This window comes from Manis pentadactyla, chromosome 3 (assembly GCF_030020395.1).
Source record: "Manis pentadactyla isolate mManPen7 chromosome 3, mManPen7.hap1, whole genome shotgun sequence".
In the NCBI taxonomy this organism is placed as follows: Eukaryota; Metazoa; Chordata; class Mammalia; order Pholidota; family Manidae; genus Manis; species Manis pentadactyla.
The window spans coordinates 194,860,077-194,878,507 of NC_080021.1; the positions used below are offsets into that span (position 1 = coordinate 194,860,077).

Genomic DNA, 18,431 nt, shown 5'->3' on the forward strand with positions numbered 1-18,431 from the left:
GCCACATCTGCAAGGCCCATGATTTTCCTAATAGAGCTAAAGTTTGCATCTCCTTCTGATTCTCTGGCCTATATCTAATCTCAAAGCTGTGGTTTGACTTTTCCAATGACTAACAAACCCAACCAGTGGCATTAGGCACTAGATCCATACTAAAGCCAGTGTTTTCCTTGCCTCTTAACTGCTTTCTCACTTTCTCAGTGCATTCAGAGGCATAGGCAAATGGTTGTATTACAAAACCCATGTCACAACCATCAGTGGTGGGAAGGCCTATGCCCAGTTTCCAGCCTCCTTCCAAAACAAAGGGCAGAATACCAAGACCCAAGAAAATGGCCACCTCAGTTAAAGCATCCTCCAGTCATTGCTGCCACTCACCAAACCTTTCCAAGGCATCAGCCATGGCCTGGTTTTTCACCATGTCAATGAGCCCCCGTCCCAGGCAAAAATGTGGGAAGATCAAGAACACAGACTTCAGGATATCATTGATATTATTCAGCTTCTAAAAATAAGAGAGAGAAAAACTGAATGTCATTCATGGTTTAGGCTAAAAATTTATCAAAGTCTAAAGTATAGGGAAGAAAAAATTTGATTCCCTGGGGTTAAACTGAATCTTTGAATTCAGATACCAATAAATAGTAGCAGCCATAGATGATGATATATAACAATAAAATTTTGCTCTTTAGAAAATTTAGAACAATGCTATGAGTATGGAGAAATATGAGCAAAGTTCATAGAAACATGGGTTTGTTTAATCAAAAGTAAATCCGTAACAAAATATTGGCTTAACATCTTAAAAGCAAATTGCTCATGTCTGGGTCAATATTTCAATCTCAGGATTTTGTTGGAATTTCCTCAGGTAAATTAAGCTAGCAGAGGCCAAAGAACCAGCATCTGAGTAAGAAGCTATGTGCTGGGTGTACCTTGATAGGGCATGTGAGAAGCAACGTTAGTGAGAAGCAGTCTCTGCTCTGAGGAAATTACTACATAATTGGAGGCAAGAATGGAGGAACCTGGGAACACAGGGAAAAGACAGCATCTCCCATAGGGCAGGTAAGGGAAGCTTCACATTTGACTCAGTCTTGGAGGGTAAGGGAGATACTACCAGACTCCGTGATAAGAACATTTTAAGCCAGGCCTGCAGGAGTGTGGAGGGTTTAAGAGACAACTCAGCTGAGACTTACAGAGTCTTGGGAAAGGATATAGTGATTACCGGCCAGGAAGGGCTGCACACCTCTGAAAGGCCTTGTGTGCTAAGGTGTTTGGACAAAGGGAATGACAACAGGAATGCACAGGGACCCTTGTTTAAGAGATCTGGAACTGGAAGAACAAACAAGGTAACCAGTTAATTGTGAGAAATAAGCAAAAGCAAGGCATCTTAGATGACCCTATTATGGCCAGCAGAGGCAATTGGGGGGATGACAATGCCTTTCAGTGTAACAGGAATGGCAAAAGAAATACTAAGTTCTAAGGGGAAAATAATTAGACATGTCAAGTCTGGGGTATCTGTAAATTATCTAAATGGAGCCATCTACTAGGCAAGTGAAAATGTGAGTCTAGAGTTCAAGGGAACTGTCAGGGCTAAAGGCACAGATCTTAGAGATAACAACCTAAGATACTGAGAGCGGTGATGATAAAAGCCTCTGGACTGAATGCCATTATCCAGAGATAGCATCTAAAGTAGAAAGCAAAGATGGCAGCAGGCCAAATGTTGGGAAAAACAACATTTAAACAGAAGAGTATAAAAGAACTTGTCAAAGTAAACTGAAAGGTCTGATCAGAGAAATATAAGGCAAAGGAGGAGAGAGAGGTGCTATGCAAACCCAGGAAGAGACAGTCTGAGATAGGACAGAGTGCTCTGTGGTGTCAACACCACCGACAAGCAGAAAAAGATCATGACTCGACCCAGTCCTCTGGCTCCCCAGAGGTGCTTATCCCAGCAGGAGGTGCTCTTTTACAGAACTCACATTGTTGGTGAAGAGCTCCAACACAAAAGTGGCCACGCTGCCATTGATCCCAATGAAGAGGTTCACACTGGTGAGGACCACGTAAGCTGTGCTGGGGATCTTGAACACAAAGGAGGCTGGGTACATAAGAGGTGTGATCGACCACCTGGTGAGGCACAAAGACAAATGTCCATTGGGTGTCCCCTGCCTCTCTGACACTGAGCACCAAATGCCTTTCCCCCATCCAGAGGTGCCTTACCCATATAGCAAAAGTAGAAGGGCTAGCACAGGCAGATTGGTGGAGGACACGTAGGACTTCTGCTGAAAGCAGATGAAGATGATAACGACCAGTGTGGCAGGGACCACATAGTTGCACTAAAGGTAAAACAAGGAAACAAAGTTCACCTCTAAGTCCTTAAAGATAAATCTCAAGTCTTCACCATCATCAGACAAGAAAGGGCAGATAAATTATTAGAGAATAACTCTGAAGTAATGAAGCCACATAAACAATCAAAATACTGGACAATAAAAAAAAAATACTGGACAATACATTTTGACAAGAATTGTACCCTTGGCTGATTTTATAAACTCATGCCCTTTCTGTCTTCCAACAGTGAAGCCAAAGTGTCACGCTTAGTAAACCTACTGAACGATGATTCCCAGATAAATTTCAATTCTACAGGCAGCAACTAAGCTTTCGTTGTTCTTCCTGAAAAGGGCTGTGTCTGCTCCATCATCAATGCTGTACTGCAGTCTGCCCACATTCAGTCTCATGGGTAATCTCTTTGTGAGATAAACGCTTTAACACAAACATCAGAACTGTTTTACCACACTGAGAATAATTTGAAAGTCTATCCTGATGATGTATCAAGCATTAAAATGCAGAAGTAAAGATTTGACCGTGGGACAATTATGAGAGTTCATAGCGGGCAGAGAAAAGCATAAGCAGGGAGGCAAGAGTGGGTTTGTCAGCTGTTAGAAGAATTTGCAGCTTCAGACAGCAGGGTTCTGCTTCATTCCCATCCTACCCAATGTGTTTATCAACAACTTAGATGAAGACATGATTACAGCAAATTTTAGAGGCTCTAAAGCAGGGAGGGATGGATCATATACAGGAAGTTAAAGTGAAGTCCCTGAATTCAGGAACTTGCTCTTTCATTTCTGAATCTCCTATGGCAGGCAGTCAACACACAGTGAGCATTCAGCATGTATTTACTGGATGAAGTAATTACTAGATCAGGATAAAAACAAAAACAAATGGATACTAAACAAGATGCAGTTTAATAAGGTTAATTATAAAGTTCAGGTTCAAAACAGTCAATTGTATTAGTATAGAATGAAAGAGAACCCATTCAACAATCATTCCTGTGGAATGGAATTTTAGTTTACTACCAAGTTGCCAACAAGACAGTGCTCCTTCCAAAGTGAAATACCCCGGGGCTTAGTAATAGAGGTATGGCATAATTATATATCAACTACTTCATTCAGTCGATCAATCAATAAAATAAAAAGAAGTACAGGATAAAGATAAATTCCCTCTAGACTTCTAACTGTTCACCTTAATGACACAGTGCACGGCCATAGAAAGGCAATAGTATCAGAATAGTGGCAAGTCCGAGAGGCTCAGTATAATCAGCACAGACACCATCTGCATCACCACTCACATTTGTATATTGCGTTAAAGATTACAAAGTGTGTTCCCATGTGCCATCTTATCTGGGGAAAGCATAGGTTAAATGAAGTTATCTTCAAACATCTGAGGGACTGTGCAGTGGGAGAATTAAATTTCTGTATGGCTTATAATTAATGGAAGTCATAGGGAGATACATTTCAACTGTATAAAAATTAAAACTTCAGAATTCTTTGAAGTCTTCTCTATTAGTCTAAACAGAAGCAATATATTAGAGCTGATGCAAAAACATATTTGCAATGGATGGATAAGCTCCTGGTAAAAGAAATATGATTTTCCAATGACAGATATTTCCTAAGCAAAGAACACCCTGATTCTGAAGGTAGAAAACGATCAGACAAGTGAGAAACTGGAGTTTTGACTAAGTCTTCAATCTCAGTTTTCTTTGAGAAGTTGTCACTTAGGAAATTAGGTGGTAGTGGTATTAAATGTAGTCAGTGTGGACAAATTTTCTCTCTGATGTGAAATCAGCTCTGTATTTAACACCATGGTTGGTGTCATGAGAATATACAACTGCTTTTACCTTTTCCTTTTTCATTTATCTTTAGTCTAGTTAGAACACTTTTAGCAGAGCCATGGCCATGTTGTTCATCCGATCCACAGCCCTGATGGCATGTATAAGGCAGCAGCAGTCAGGTGCCCTTACCATGTCCCAGACAAAATTGGAGAGCCAGTAGATGATGGGCTTCACTCCGCTGATGAGTTGCAGGTGCTTCGCTTTGCTGACCCGCTCCTGGATCAGGAACACAACAAAGCTGGCTGGGACGAAGGACATTGCAAAGATGACACAGATGGACACAAGGACATCCACTGATGTGGTCATCCTAGAAAAGAAAGGCAGTGAGGATTTGAGGGGCCACTGACACAGCTGAAGACTCAGCCAAGGAGGAGAGACACACAGACAGCCAGACACACACACACACAGGCTTAATTCAGGAATTAAAGACAACCTGATAAAAGCATGTTTCACCAAGTTTAAAAACAGTGGTTTTGAAACAAATGAAACTTATTTCTTATTAAACATTGTATTAATGGCAAATTAAAATATTTTAGGATTTTATTAACAACTTTTTTCATTTTATATGAATTCACTACATGTAATCCTACTTATTCACTACAGAATCATTTATCTTCTGCAGTTTAATCCCTGCCAGGCAATTCATAAACTGACAGTTTTCTTCCCAGAGCCTGGATCAACCCAGACATACACCATAATGTAACTGTTTCCCCAGGTTTTACTCCAAAACCAGCTTCCTATATCCTTTCCCTGCTTCACGATTCCTCCAACACCCTCTCCTCTCCATACCCGCCCAGCCATTTAGACAGCCACACTTACAGAGCCACTTCTGAAAGCTGCTGTTTGGTGAGATTCAGGGGGTGATTAAAAGCAGTGATCCCATATTGTCTAGGATTCTCTCCCTTCTGCAAGTTGGCCCGGAGAATGGCATTGTTGATGACATTCAAGAAAGAGCTGATGGCATGCCAGCCCTTGTTATTGAACCACACCTGAAATAAAGTATACCAGGTACAAGGTAATATTCCCAAACTCTACTCCCAGTGGTAGATGCACACACAAAACATACACATAAATTTCAGAAACTCTCAGTCACACACCAAGACAAAACATTACAGTCAAAGAACATGGCAAAGTCGTAACAGCAGGCAGGCATACTGAACCCTGGCCATGTGACCAGGCACTGTGCTGACCCCCTTATATCCCTAACTCATTTAATCCTCACCACAACTCTGACATAGCCTGATTACTGTCCCCATCTTGTAGCTTAGGAAACTGAGGCTGAGATAGGATAAGTAACTTGATTAAGTTCACAAAGGGCTCACTTGGTACATCTGGTAGCAAAGCAAATTCCCTTGATAACTATACCATATGGCCTTAATGATAAAATTACTAGTCGGCTTTCTCTGTCAGGAATACCCGCATCATCTTATCATGAGCTTGAAAGTACTTCACGGAACATAAGGATTATTATTCATCAAGCAGCTACTGGAACAAAGGGCTTTACCTTGACGTTATTTTTCTTATCCAGTCCTGTCATGAACCTTCCCAAGCTGCTGAGAAATCGATCTGCAGAACTGTCCTGTGAACAAAAGAAACCTGCCTCAGCTGGGATGGTTCCAACGGCAACAGGGACAACTTTGTGAAGAGCAACACTATCACTGCCTCATTCAACTGAAATGAAATTTGAAGCCACTGAATAACTGGCTCCTGAGAAACAAGTGTCAATAAATCTAAAGCACTGATGTTTCCAGGAGCCACAAATCTTAAAGGAATCATGGGGATACCCTGCAACTCAAAGTCACAAGATAGAGATGTCTGGCTTCACTGGGTGATGAGGATTCTTCAGAGTTTCCCTGGTGTAAGACCCAAAACTACACTCAGTGTGCAAATGTGTCAGACACATGGGGTCTGTGCCTTGGAAGCAGAGGTACAAACTCAAGGACTGTCATTGCTATCCATTCTAGAGTCCATGTCATCTGACCCCCTCACAATTCTCATTTAAAAGTGGAAAACCTAAAATATAGATAAATGAAATTAGTGCTTATCAGGTCCTGAAGCCTATTGCCAGCTTAAAGAAAATGATTTATTTCCTGTTTAACCAGTGATTGTTTTAGAAAAATGTGTTTGAAGCCCAGTTTACCCACTGGTCAAATTCAAAGACTTGTTATTCTGAGAGCTTTTAAATTTCTGAATTTGTTTTTCATCTACACTTTCAGATGTTAAATATACACTGAGTAGTTCAGTCCTGATTGGTGTAAGATCACTACATGCCAATGATGACTTTGTATTTAAAATCTTAAAAACAATCAGTGGCTAGGTGATTAGATTTGCCTGCCCACTACTCCCATGTAGCAGCAACTCTGGGCCATTGTTCTCTAGGACATTTTTCTGACATGTCCTAGGATGCATACTGTACCTTGGCCACCTTCAAGAGTTTCTTCATTTCCCTGATGGCATCATTAACTTCTTGACTTGGAGGAAGTGACTGAGAATTACTGGCACCCAGGGAAAATCCTCCATACCTAAAAGAACAGCCTGACATTAAAACACAGACAATGTGGTACACAATACCAGTCACTCAGCAGAAGACACCACCTGAGCATGTGCATGCTTCATTTAGATAAACTGCTTACTTAAAGTAGGACTGAAGTCAGAGAATATTACAGCTTGGCCTCCTCCAATGGATTCTGACAATCTCTTAACTCTTCTGGTTAGAATTGAGAGGTCCTCCCAAGTGGGAGGGACCTGGGTCTAAGTACACATAAAGTATGACATCTGAGACACTGTGGAGAGAACAGTCCATCTCACAGATGCTCCTCCCACTCTGACTCAGACCTGCAGTGGGTCTTGAGGCAAGCAGATGGGGAATCAGGACGAGTGATGGGGGACACTGATCAGGGTAGGCTAGGGAAGTCTTATCCATAGGCCTTGGCTCTTTCCCAGTAAGAGGGCCACTCTAGGCTTCTGCATCTGCTCTGCTCAGAGTCCTGTAGGTGCTGGCCCTTGGGGAAAAGGCCAAGAGGAAAGGTGGGAAACAGTGACAGAGCTAAGTTTTGAGGCAGCCATTTAAGGTCTCATTTTTCATGAAGTATTAAGTGATTTCAAGGATTCTTCCCTTTTCTTCCCCAGTCCCACCTGTTCCTTCAAAACACAGAAGGATAAATGAGTTCAAATACAGTGAAAATATATGGCTTTGGTGCCTTTCATTTCATCCAAGACCTTCTTGGTCTCATTCCAAAGGCTTGAAAAATTATACTTGAGTCTCTAGGACCCCTTGGGAATCTGATTTGGGAGAAAAGTGAAAATAGCATAGATATTCTCTCACAGCACAGTGCTTCCTGGTAAATCCCTAGAGACACCTAAGAAAGTGCTGAACTTCCTCAAGGAGCTCAGTATACCAAATATTTTAAAGGTCTCTGAACTTGACAGCTGGGCGCTGAACAGAAACACTAAAGGCAAAATAATCCACAAACCAACAACTTCCCCAGATTCAAGATACCTGCATTAAAATCATCCTCCTGAACTACGACAGTCAAGAAAACTAGAAGAAAGCACAGAAAGAGATCAACTCACCTAAACTCATTCACCCAGATCTTGTTCTTTAAGCTGGAAAAGCCAAAGAAACCAAATATCAGTTCACAGAAACACTGATCCTATTCCTGATGATACAAAAAGGAGTACCTATCTACCTGAGGACACCACAAAGGGACAAAAATAATTCAATGATCAGGCAGGTCTGGCAGGGTTGTGCCAATGGAAAGAAGCCCTACTCAACATGCTTTCCCCCATCTTAAAACCTTATTTATATGAAAATCATGCTTTGGATGAAACCATTCAAAAACCACCTTATGTACAAAGATGAGATGGAACTAGAAACTTCTTTCAATTCAAAGTAATGCTTCAACTATGAATGACATGGAAAGTCTATGTCTCTTTCTTGGAAATTCATGGTAATTGCCATTTAAGCATACCCTTGTCATTTAAAGTCACAGAGGACTCCTAACTGAGAGGCACAACCAGCCGAAAGGACACCAGAGCAAACAGTGCCAGGGCTTAAACTAAGTATCCAACACTGCAGTGATGACCCAGGAAGCTACATGGCTCTTCCAGGGCTCCACAGCCAAGTTCTGAGCTGGCCCAGACTCTCTTCACAATGCCACAGAGTATCATGCATTCCACCCACAAGAGGCACTTTATTACATTTATCATTTCATTTAATTCTCACACAAACTGGTAAGAGCAACATTATCATCACATTTTTTATGAACTAAGTCTTTTTAAAGGACAACTGGTTGCCTTGGTAAAGCAGATAGTAAGTGGCAGAATCCAAATCTGAATCCAGATTTCTTTATATTTATTAGGATATAAATGGCATGTAACATTATTTAAGATTAAGGCATGTAACACATTGATTTAATATATTTATATATTATGATTATCATGGTGCCATTAGCTAACACCTCCATCACGTCCCATTATCCTCTCTTTTTTGTGGTGAGAACACCTAAGATATAGTTTCTTAGCAAATTTGAAGCATATAATAGTGTTGTCAACTACAGTCACAATGCTGTGCATTATTAGATTGCCAGAATTTGTCTAATTCACAGAACTGTGATTATTCCAGGCAGTCCCAACTTGATGCTGACAACTGAATGTCCACAGTACTTATCTTCTCTAATTTGGGAGAATATCAAGCCAAAATTTCCCCCACCATTCAGTCTACTATTTTTAAGCCTTTAATTTCTCTAATCAGGATTGATAAAGCAAGGGGCAAGTTTAATAAGTAATGACCTTTTGGCTATGATCTGCACATAAGTCTTCACCAGATAATCTGAAATGTTTCTTCCTGTCAGGTTCTGAAGGATGTCCACAGTTTTCTGTTTTCTCTGTTATCACAGAAAAACAAAGCACAAGTGTCTTTATGGACCATAATTGGGGCAGAAAACAAATCTAGGACTACAGTGACACATGTCCCTCAAAGATGGACCACAGTGAGACCAGATCCTGCCCATAGGGCCAAGGCATGGCCATCAGCCAGCACCAAGGCCTGGTTCACTCTGTACTGGCCATCACCTATGCTAAGCCGAGATCATCCCCAGGAAGTTATTGTGAATATCTAAACACAGACAACAGAATACGATTCTGCATACTCACAAAGGCCTAGGGAGCAGCATCATTGACTATACCTAGTGAATTATTTAATTTGCTAGAGTTATACTGATAATTCACCTAGCTATTATTTTAAGGAGAGATAACTAGAACCTCTTTAAGTTCTCACACCCATTTAAAATTCTTGTCCTCACCCTGAAACCTGGATGCTGATAAAGCAGCAGAGAAGTATCACAAGCAAGCCTCTTCCTCAAGCTGCTCTCAGAGAAAACGGCTCAGAACTGCCTCCCACACTCAGAGTCTCAGAGAATGTCAGAGTTTTAAGAACCTCCAAAATCTTATGAGCCAGCCTCCGTAATTCAGGGGTGAGGAAACAGGCCCACTCTGAGTGGTCTATCCAAAGTCACCAGCTCATCTGTGGCAGAGCCAGGGATGGAAGTGGCCCTGTCATGGTCTCCTGTGGCACCATCTCTGCAGGAGAGGCCACAGTGTGTCTCCCACAGCCACTGATCCAAGGTATTGTGCTCTGGTTTTAACTCACACAAGTTAGTAGCCTAGGCTGACTTTTCCAACTAGAGTCACAGGCTGAGCTCCCTCAGATAGAAGCACAATGTGGTCCAAACCCCTTCCCTTCCATGCTTTTCCCTATGACAAGAATGATGATCAAGACTGAAAGAGCCCCCCTCACGTGCTAAGTCATCCATTCTTTCTTCCCAAGCAGAAGTTTCCCAGCCCCTCATGCCCCCCCACCTGCTTGTACACACAGTGACTCACTTGTGGAGGAGGCAGACCCCCTGCCCCCAGTGGACACACGGGCAGCATCTTCTTGATTTTGTCACTGCTGCACTGGCAGGTAGGTGAGGGGTTCTCCATTGTCCAGTTCCCATTTTGGAACAGGTCCGTGATGGTATGTGGAACTGGGGCAGTGGTCCATTCCTCCTCCCCCACTAAGCAGGGCATGTCTCTGCAAAGGGAGGACAGCAAGGGTAGGATCACTTGAGAGGGCCTGGTCTTTCCTGTTACCTTGGGAGTGCAGATAAGCAACATCAACTGCAAGCAAGCGTCTGTCCCCTCAGCATTTTGTTATTTGATGCCCCACAGACTTGTAAGATGCAAACTCACTTTACAGAGGAGGACGATGGAATGCAAAATGGGCCTAAATGCTCACATACAGAACTCCATTCAGCTGAGTCCACCAGCATTGGGTCACTCACCCATGTCTTCACTCAACAAATATTCACTGAGCATCTGTGTGTACATTCTGGGGTGACCGGGACAAAGTCCCTGCCGTCACAGAATTTATGTTCCCACGGAAAGCTGGACCACAAATAATATAATCTTTGACACCCCACAATGAAGCAAAACAAAGGGAGAGTGACAAGTGGGAAAGATCCATCCGAAGAGGTGATACTTCAGCCAAAACGTAAAAAATGAGAGAGAACAACCAGGCAGCGATTTGGGGTGAAAGAATGTCATGAGCAGGCGCGAAGGCCCCGAGCTTTGTCTCAGGAACCGCGGGAAGGCACTGCAGCTGGACTGCTGACGAGCAGCGAGCAAGACAGGGAGGCAGGCGCCGCGTGACACGGGCCTGTGGAGGGATCTGCATTTTCCACTCAATGTGCTGAAAACCTGTGGGGAACGTCAGGATTCACTTTATGTTTCAAAATGAGAAGAGAACTGCGGAAGTAGAGGATAGGGCTGACATTGTTTGGTACACGAAGAACTAGGTTGTTTGCAAGCAGTGACAAAAGACAAGGCCTTTATGCCTGACTTGAGCTCTTGAATCACTGTGAGACCATCGACAAGAGGGGCTTATTTTCTCCACTAAGTAAAATAAAAGTACAAAATGACTTGTTTCATCTGATCATCTCTAATGTCCCTTCCAATTCCAAAATTCTGTAATTTCCAGCTGAGGAAGAGTCTTTATGTTATTCTTGTTTCAAATAACACTTTTGTGGATTCCCTGTAGTTCTCTTTGATAGAAAAATCAAAGGCATGGTGCTCCTGGAGCTCACACTCTAAAACCTTCACAAAATGATTGCCTTGAGACCAAGTTAGATGCTACAGGTAAATGTCCCAGTCAAACTTCTCTCAGTTTTACTACTTTTTGTAAAAGCTAAAACACGAATTCAGGAGAAGCTGCCAGACTGGGGCCCTTCCATCAGACCACCCCCAAGCCATGTTCAGCGGTGTTCTGCCTCCGCACTGTGGGGCCTCTTGTGTCAGGGGCCGCGCCCCTTGTCTCGGTCGGCAAGCTGAGTCCAGAGCAGGCTCCTACACATCCTTCCCCGGCCAGCATCTATCTGTGAGTCCATACTGTTCAGCTGACATATGATGAATCCACTTGACCTTATCATCATCTCATCTCATTCTTCCAGCTCACCTATAAAACTTATAAGTGGAACCTCATCAAAAGCCTTGTGAAATCCAGACAGGATGTTTCTGTGTCCTTTTCCACCTGGGTCATCTTGTTCTTTAGGAACCAATATTGGCTGCTGGGATTCACTGCCCACTGGGTGTTAAAAGACTACTAACATTTACTAAGCATCCAATTACTAATAAGACATAGCAAGTGCACAGTCGCTATAATAAACTCTAAAACCTTGCATGCACAGGTACTGCACTCAGTCTGTCATTTACAGGGTTGGTATCTTCCCTTTAAAACCTGGAATTCAAGTTAGTCCTTCTTCAATCTTCCTATACCTTCCCATACTCTCTATAATTTCCTGAGTCTGTGGTGTAACAGCTTCAATACAAATTCTGCCTCGAAGCCTGAACTCATGTCTGCCATCATTTGGCTCTCTCTGAAGAGCCACACCTCTCTTCACTGTCTTCCCTCACAAACATCGCCAACATATGTCCTGCCACACCCACTGAGAGACATGTAGGTACATCACTGAATTAATTCATACACTGCCTACTTTCTTAAAGAGTACTTTGAAGAAAAGATAAAAATATGAAACTCTAAAAGAAAATGTCCATTTTTATAGAAATGAATACATCATCATTTCAGGTTTGTAAAGTGAAGAAGCTAATAAGCAAAACTGCAAATTATATATAATGGCAGCCTGTCTCTGCCTTTAGGTACAGGAGCTGGAAGGAAGAAGGGAAAATCATTGATCAGAAAGTATAATGTGTTATTTAAATTAAATATTAATTTCTAAAGCAGTAAACAGACATCTTTGGCGATTTGCTTTGCAGGATATTAAAAAACTCTCCTTATCTGTTTGTTCCAAGATGGTTTGATTAGGTTACTCTACTAACTTCTTAAAAATAAAAAATGGTTCAAAGGACACATGACAGTAGTCACTATGGTGCATTTATCACAGCTGATAAATGCATGTAGTAGAGATCAAACCAGATAACAAGCATAAGAAGCCAGCCATGGAGGGTCTCCTAGCTCAAGTGACACTCACGGGATTGGGTTTCCTTCCATACATCGGGTCCCGAAGCCAGGGTCTTTAGTGAGGGCATTCAAAAGTTCCTGGGTGCCCACATCCTCAGGAGCATCATTACTGTGGGAACATGAGAGGCAGCCAGCTCAGTAATTCATTAAAACCAGGACTGGGAGGTTGAAATGCTTTTCTACATTAAACACTCAAGGTACTTCCTGTGTGCCAAGCTTTTAAAACAGAAATGAGTAAGACATAGAACCTACCCTAGAGGAGCTCAGGCTCTAACTACATATTTGGTATAAGGTAACATAGCATTCTGAAGTGGAACTTGTGCAAATAAGTTAATGTATGGTATGCACAAACATGCATATATACATTTACATATCTATTTTAATATGAAGAAATTCATTAGGATGAGTTATTTCAAAAATACTTTCACAATCATCCATTAGGCACAGACAACCAGGATTTTCTAGAAAGGGCAGGCAGATTTTATTGGCTGAATGTTTACATGAACAACTAGAAAACACAATAATGTGCACAGGTTACAAACACAAAACAAATCCTTGTTCCATAGCCCTGGGCAGTACAGGGTCAGCAGCTAGGGAAAGAAAGAATAAGGTAAACCTGAATTCAGTAGTAAGGAAACATAGAGTTAGAGAAAAAGACTGATTCACATAGGTTTTTTTCATGTTTTTGTTTGTTTTTAAGCTTCCCTTTTATATCACTCACATTATCCTCCACACCACACCCCACCATCTAACAGACTATAAATACTACAGGACTGAAGAACACTCCTGTATAATGAGACAGAGAAGTTCCTTTTGTCCCTTTGTTTGAAGCACTGTATTGTTACAGAGTAGCTGGCACTTTGGTCTAAAGAAAAAACACCAGCTAATATCTACAACTAAATATGTAGATGAATTATGCTGTACAGAAACAAGAGCCTGGGTGGTACAATGCTTTGACAGTGTATGGAAACCCTGTGATTAAACTACAAAATTAAAACATAGCTATAAAAATCCAAATTTATTAGAGCTTAATCACAGATATTTTTGCAAGGGCAGATGACATACATAAGACTCACATGACAGTTTCTGACAATAGCAGTATAAACAGAAAGGAGCTTAAGTGGGACAACAGGAGACTGGTCTGGTATTCCGGGTTTAGCTCCCTGCTGTTCTTTGCACCCATATTAGTTCATGTAAGGCTTCAGCCAGAGCTGATAAAATCCATTCCACTGTGTAATTCTTGAATTCACCTCTTCTTGGCCCTCAATGCAGTAAACACCCTTGGTCTACTGGAGCTCTCCTCTCTCCTTGGGCCCAGAAGGCACACACTTACCTGACAAATGTGTACTGTTCATTGTACATCCAGGGCTGAAGTTCCAGGCTGGGGTACTTGCCGAAGGGTGGCACAATCAAGCTGAACACCAATGCAATGCAGACAAACATGGCTGGCAGGACAATCTAGAACCGGGGGTGGATGGGGAAGGGAAATCACAGAAGGGCAGGTGTTAGGAATAAAAGGCCAGGAGGCAAGCCCCAATGAGTCCACCCAGTCTCCCAGACCAGCCAGAATACAAATGGGGAGTACAGGGCCCATAGCTGAGCTCCACCAAGGCATTCTTGGTGGGCTGGAAGCAGTGGAGCCTAAGAACCTTTCTTCCTCTTCCTCTAGGGACTTTCTGGCAGCTGGCAGTACCAGAAGCTGTGGCAACCTGGCAAGGAAGTGAGCTGAGCACTTCACAGAGTAAACATGGCAGGGTGACTCAGAACACTGGGTCCTGCCCTCTTCCCTCTGAAAACCAAGGATCACACAGGGCCAGGAGCCCAGCTCAGCTCAGCTCAACTCAGAGGAAGGCTAAAAGAACAAGCCAGAAGCCAGAGGCCAGGAGCCAGAAGACCCAAAGCTGGTTCTGTCTCTACTACATGTGGAGTCACTTCCCCTCTAGCTTCAGTGCTCTCATTTAATCTGCAGAGTAAGACTAGATGACCCATTTCTCTGATAAAACTATCCCATAACAATGTCTCCAGTAAAAGAGATTGGCAGCCTGTCTCCTTTGATGGATGGACTCAAAAAACATAATTATCTAAACTCTTCTTGAATATCCTCAAACTTTACAGCTGTACCTTCTCTGAAAACAATGACTTGTGCCTACTATCTAAGTAAACTCTAAGCTCCTTCCAATTATTCCTGAGGCATACATCCTTTAAAACTTAAAGATACAAATGATGCCCCTGGTTCCTATGTTCTAGGGTTTTAATGCAGAAACTTATCACCAAGTGATTACTCCATGGGAAAATACTGTATAACAATGACCCCATTTAATTATCTTCACAACCCTAAGCAGTATCATTATCATCAATCAACAAACAAGGTAACAGAACTCAGAGAAGCTAAGCCCAAAGTCACACAGCCAATAAGTAGCAGAACTGGAATTCAAATCCAGATTTGAATGCTACAAATTCATGCTCTCTGCATTACCCACACGGTCTGTGGGAAAGTCTCTACAGGTTCTTTCTCTATATTTTTTTGATTAGAGAGAGGAATAATTTATCCCTCCTAACCAAGTAAGTTAGCATGCAAACACTGACAGGCAGACAACAGTGTCTTGAATCTTCTGTTTACCAATATTTTTCTGTCCTAATTATCTTTTCTATCACTTTGCAACTTGACATCAAGTTAGAGAAAAATCAACTTTCCAATTAGTTCATATGTCAAGTGCATCTGGGCAAATCACTTCTCAGGTTTTTAAATTAAAAAAAAAATTAATTTGCCCAGCCAGGGCTAATTCCTCTACAATAAAATTGATATCAAAAAGAAAAAAAAAGGTAATTACAACTACAAGGCCCATTCTAAGCACTTACTCATTTTAATCCTCAGAACAATCCATGTCATAGGTACATTATCATTTTAAATATGAAGAGAGGAAAGCACAGAGAAATAACTTGTCCTCAAGCAATGTGGCAAGAAGAAGAACTAGGTCTGAAATACAGAGCATCTGGCTCCAGCATCCATCCCATAACCATGACTCTATTCTGCCTTCACTGGTCATGGAGCCTGCAGCCCACTCATGAAGCCAGTTGCTGGCCTGGAACAGCTCTTCTCTTCTCACCTGAGCAAAGAATCCCTTCCGACTCCGCCTGGCAATCAGCAGCCTCTTCCACAAAAGGGCCACAAACTGTTGCTGTGTGAGCTTCCAGCCCTTCACTTGGTAGGAACCTTTGCCATCCATCCCACTGAGCAGGTCTGTTTCTCTGGATTCTGCAAGAAGCCAACACTGAAGGTCACCTATAGGTTAGGCATTTTTTTATATCACTGTGTTCCTCTTTCCAGCATCTTCAGCAACCATCCTGGAGGTTTGTGCTTGAAAGTTACTCAGAAGTACACAGGGCTTTCAGGATAAATCTACATCCAAGTAAGAATTAGGACTTCAAATATCCAACAGTAGTAGTTTCTGCCTTTCAGTTCTTATCTGACTGATTAAGTACAGGAAAGGAAGGTTCCTTGAAACAACTGAAGAGATGTGTTCACACATCACTGTGTGTTACAGCAAGTCATTTAGATGAATCAAGTCATCCTCAGTTTTTTATAGAATATTCTATAAAATGGGCCATGTATTTAGACTGACATATTTGAGAACAAAGGTGGCAATTTGTCTTTCAACTGTTATATTGTGAGTAAAGGGGACACATCCAAATGAATTAAGTACTGACAACATATGAAATCAGGGACAGCATAAGCGCCACACATTCACATGAGCAAGGACTGCGAGAGCCAGAAAGCTTTCTGTTCCTAGAAATTTTATAGAAATCCTTGTCTTAAACTAATGATTCCTAACTAAGGTGTTTGACATCTTCCCAGGATTTGCTTGATTTCTTGCCTCCCCTTCTCCATCCCAGTCAAATCTACAGGATTTAAGTCTATGGGTGCAATTAAGTCTAAAAGCTGACCGACCCATTCAAAATCATTCATCCATTCAAAGAATATTTTTCAACAATTAAATAATATATCAAGGAACTGAGACTCCACAGAAAAGACAATAAATGGATTTAGAGTACTGAGGGACCATCTTTATATGTCTCCTGAGAGAAAGACCTCACTGAAATGAAGGAAGTGATGAGGCTAGGATCTTTCAGGTTTGATCACAGGCACAGCACTGGAAAAGGGAAAGCAGCTTTTCTCATCTCCCTACCTCCCTTTGGACCCTGTAGGCATCTATCATCCTCGCTCAAGGACATCAAAAGAGAACACCAGAGAAGAACATAAGAGAGAAATTCACTTTCTGACAATGGAACACAGACCTTGCCCAAACAGACCTGGGTCTATGTCGGAATCATTCGGATCAATGGCATCATCTTCAGTGAATGGGCGAAGACAGCTCTGCTTGTCCCCAAAGGCCCGTCTGTTTCGTCTGGCTGGCAAAGTGCCATCTGAAGGCAAAGAAAAGGAATACTGCATTTCATTTTATTTTGTAACAAAACAAACCCTCCACATTTCTAACGAACTTATACACTAAAAATAAGAATGCAATAAAAAAATTTCAAAAGAAAAGGCACAATATTGGTGAGCTAAGACAGCATGCAGAAGGCGTTTTTCTCAGAGAGTGTGTAGCCCCTACCCCTACCACCCTTGAAAGGCTACCTGAGGTCTCAGCATCTACTCCACGCTCTTCAGCAACTTTGAGAAATATCTGAAAAATAAAGAGTAAATGAGGATATTTTAAACACTATGTTATATCAGCAACCATCACTGCCATGATTATTACATTATTGAATGGCTTCTTGGCCCCTAAAGACAAAATAAAAGCCTCATTTATTAATAACACTTTGTCAGAGTTACCTGCAAGCAAAGCTGTTCTTAACAGAGAATACTTCCTCAGTGTTAAGAGCTATCAATCCAGACAATCACTTTCAAATTAAAGCTAGAACATAAGGACACTGCAGCAGAAGAAATTTGTTATGAATCAACAGGGAACAAGTCAAGTGGCTTCTTCTAGGTCTCAGGCCCCAAATCTTTGAGTAGGCTAGCACTGTTATCCAAGACAGAGTGATCAGGAGATGATGGGCTCCCCTCCCTAGAAATGTTACAGCAGGAATTCAGCATCAGAAGAGTATCTGAACTAGACCAATGATTTCCAAATTCTCAACTACAGACCACTGTCTAGGAAGCATGTAATAAAAGCATAGACATCAAAGCCTTATCCCCAGAAATTATAATTCAAAGACTGTAGCTGATACTTAGAATTTTTATTGTCAGTAATATCCCCACATGATTCTGCTGCAACTGAGCTTGGGGACCACCAGGTCAGACAACTTTTATATCCCTTCCAATCCTCAAGGTCTGTGATGCTGCATCTCTAAAAGGAGGCAGTGCTCCCACACAGTAAAGAGAGTATGGACTTTAAAGCCCCAAACCCCTGATTATGAATCCTAGCTTAGCATCCCTGAGTGTCCACTTTCTCATCTTATGAGGATTAAATGCAGCTACAGTAATTTAAAAAAAACCAAAACACCAATCTCAGCAGCACCTGCCACAAGTAAATTTTCCATAAATGCTGGCCACTTCCTATTCATGGCCATTACACAGTCACACCAAGGAGCAATCCAAATATATCCTTCTTGCTATCTGCCACTACAACTTGAAAGGGTTAACTGAAGCCAACTTTTTCCTGATGTCAAAAACTTAAGGGCACAATGCCTAGCTCCATGAAATGCCCAGGTGAAATGCAGGCTGCCTGTCTAGCCGTGGGATTGCTGGGACTGTTGGCCCTGATG

General features: G+C 41.9%; 1 protein-coding gene across 5 annotated transcripts in view; it reads right to left on the minus strand.

Moving 5' to 3' along the window:
* The window catches only part of ABCA1 (ATP binding cassette subfamily A member 1), a 144,446-nt gene that overhangs the window by 20,253 nt on the left and 105,762 nt on the right, over window positions 1-18,431 (minus strand). For 3 of the 5 annotated variants that reach the window (XM_057498893.1, XM_036903282.2, XM_057498896.1), the window contains exons 26-40: window positions 17,299-17,347; window positions 16,959-17,087; window positions 15,770-15,918; window positions 13,996-14,120; window positions 12,673-12,771; window positions 10,031-10,220; window positions 8,939-9,033; window positions 7,721-7,753; window positions 6,564-6,669; window positions 5,652-5,726; window positions 4,967-5,136; window positions 4,277-4,454; window positions 2,200-2,315; window positions 1,962-2,106; window positions 373-496 (exon numbers count right to left, since the gene is read on the minus strand). In XM_057498893.1, the coding sequence (XP_057354876.1) occupies window positions 373-496; window positions 1,962-2,106; window positions 2,200-2,315; window positions 4,277-4,454; window positions 4,967-5,136; window positions 5,652-5,726; window positions 6,564-6,669; window positions 7,721-7,753; window positions 8,939-9,033; window positions 10,031-10,220; window positions 12,673-12,771; window positions 13,996-14,120; window positions 15,770-15,918; window positions 16,959-17,087; window positions 17,299-17,347 (1,783 nt within the window). The remainder of the gene's footprint in view (window positions 1-372; window positions 497-1,961; window positions 2,107-2,199; window positions 2,316-4,276; window positions 4,455-4,966; window positions 5,137-5,651; window positions 5,727-6,563; window positions 6,670-7,720; window positions 7,754-8,938; window positions 9,034-10,030; window positions 10,221-12,672; window positions 12,772-13,995; window positions 14,121-15,769; window positions 15,919-16,958; window positions 17,088-17,298; window positions 17,348-18,431) is intronic. The other 2 variants (XM_057498894.1, XM_057498895.1) reach the window with 2 other exon arrangements.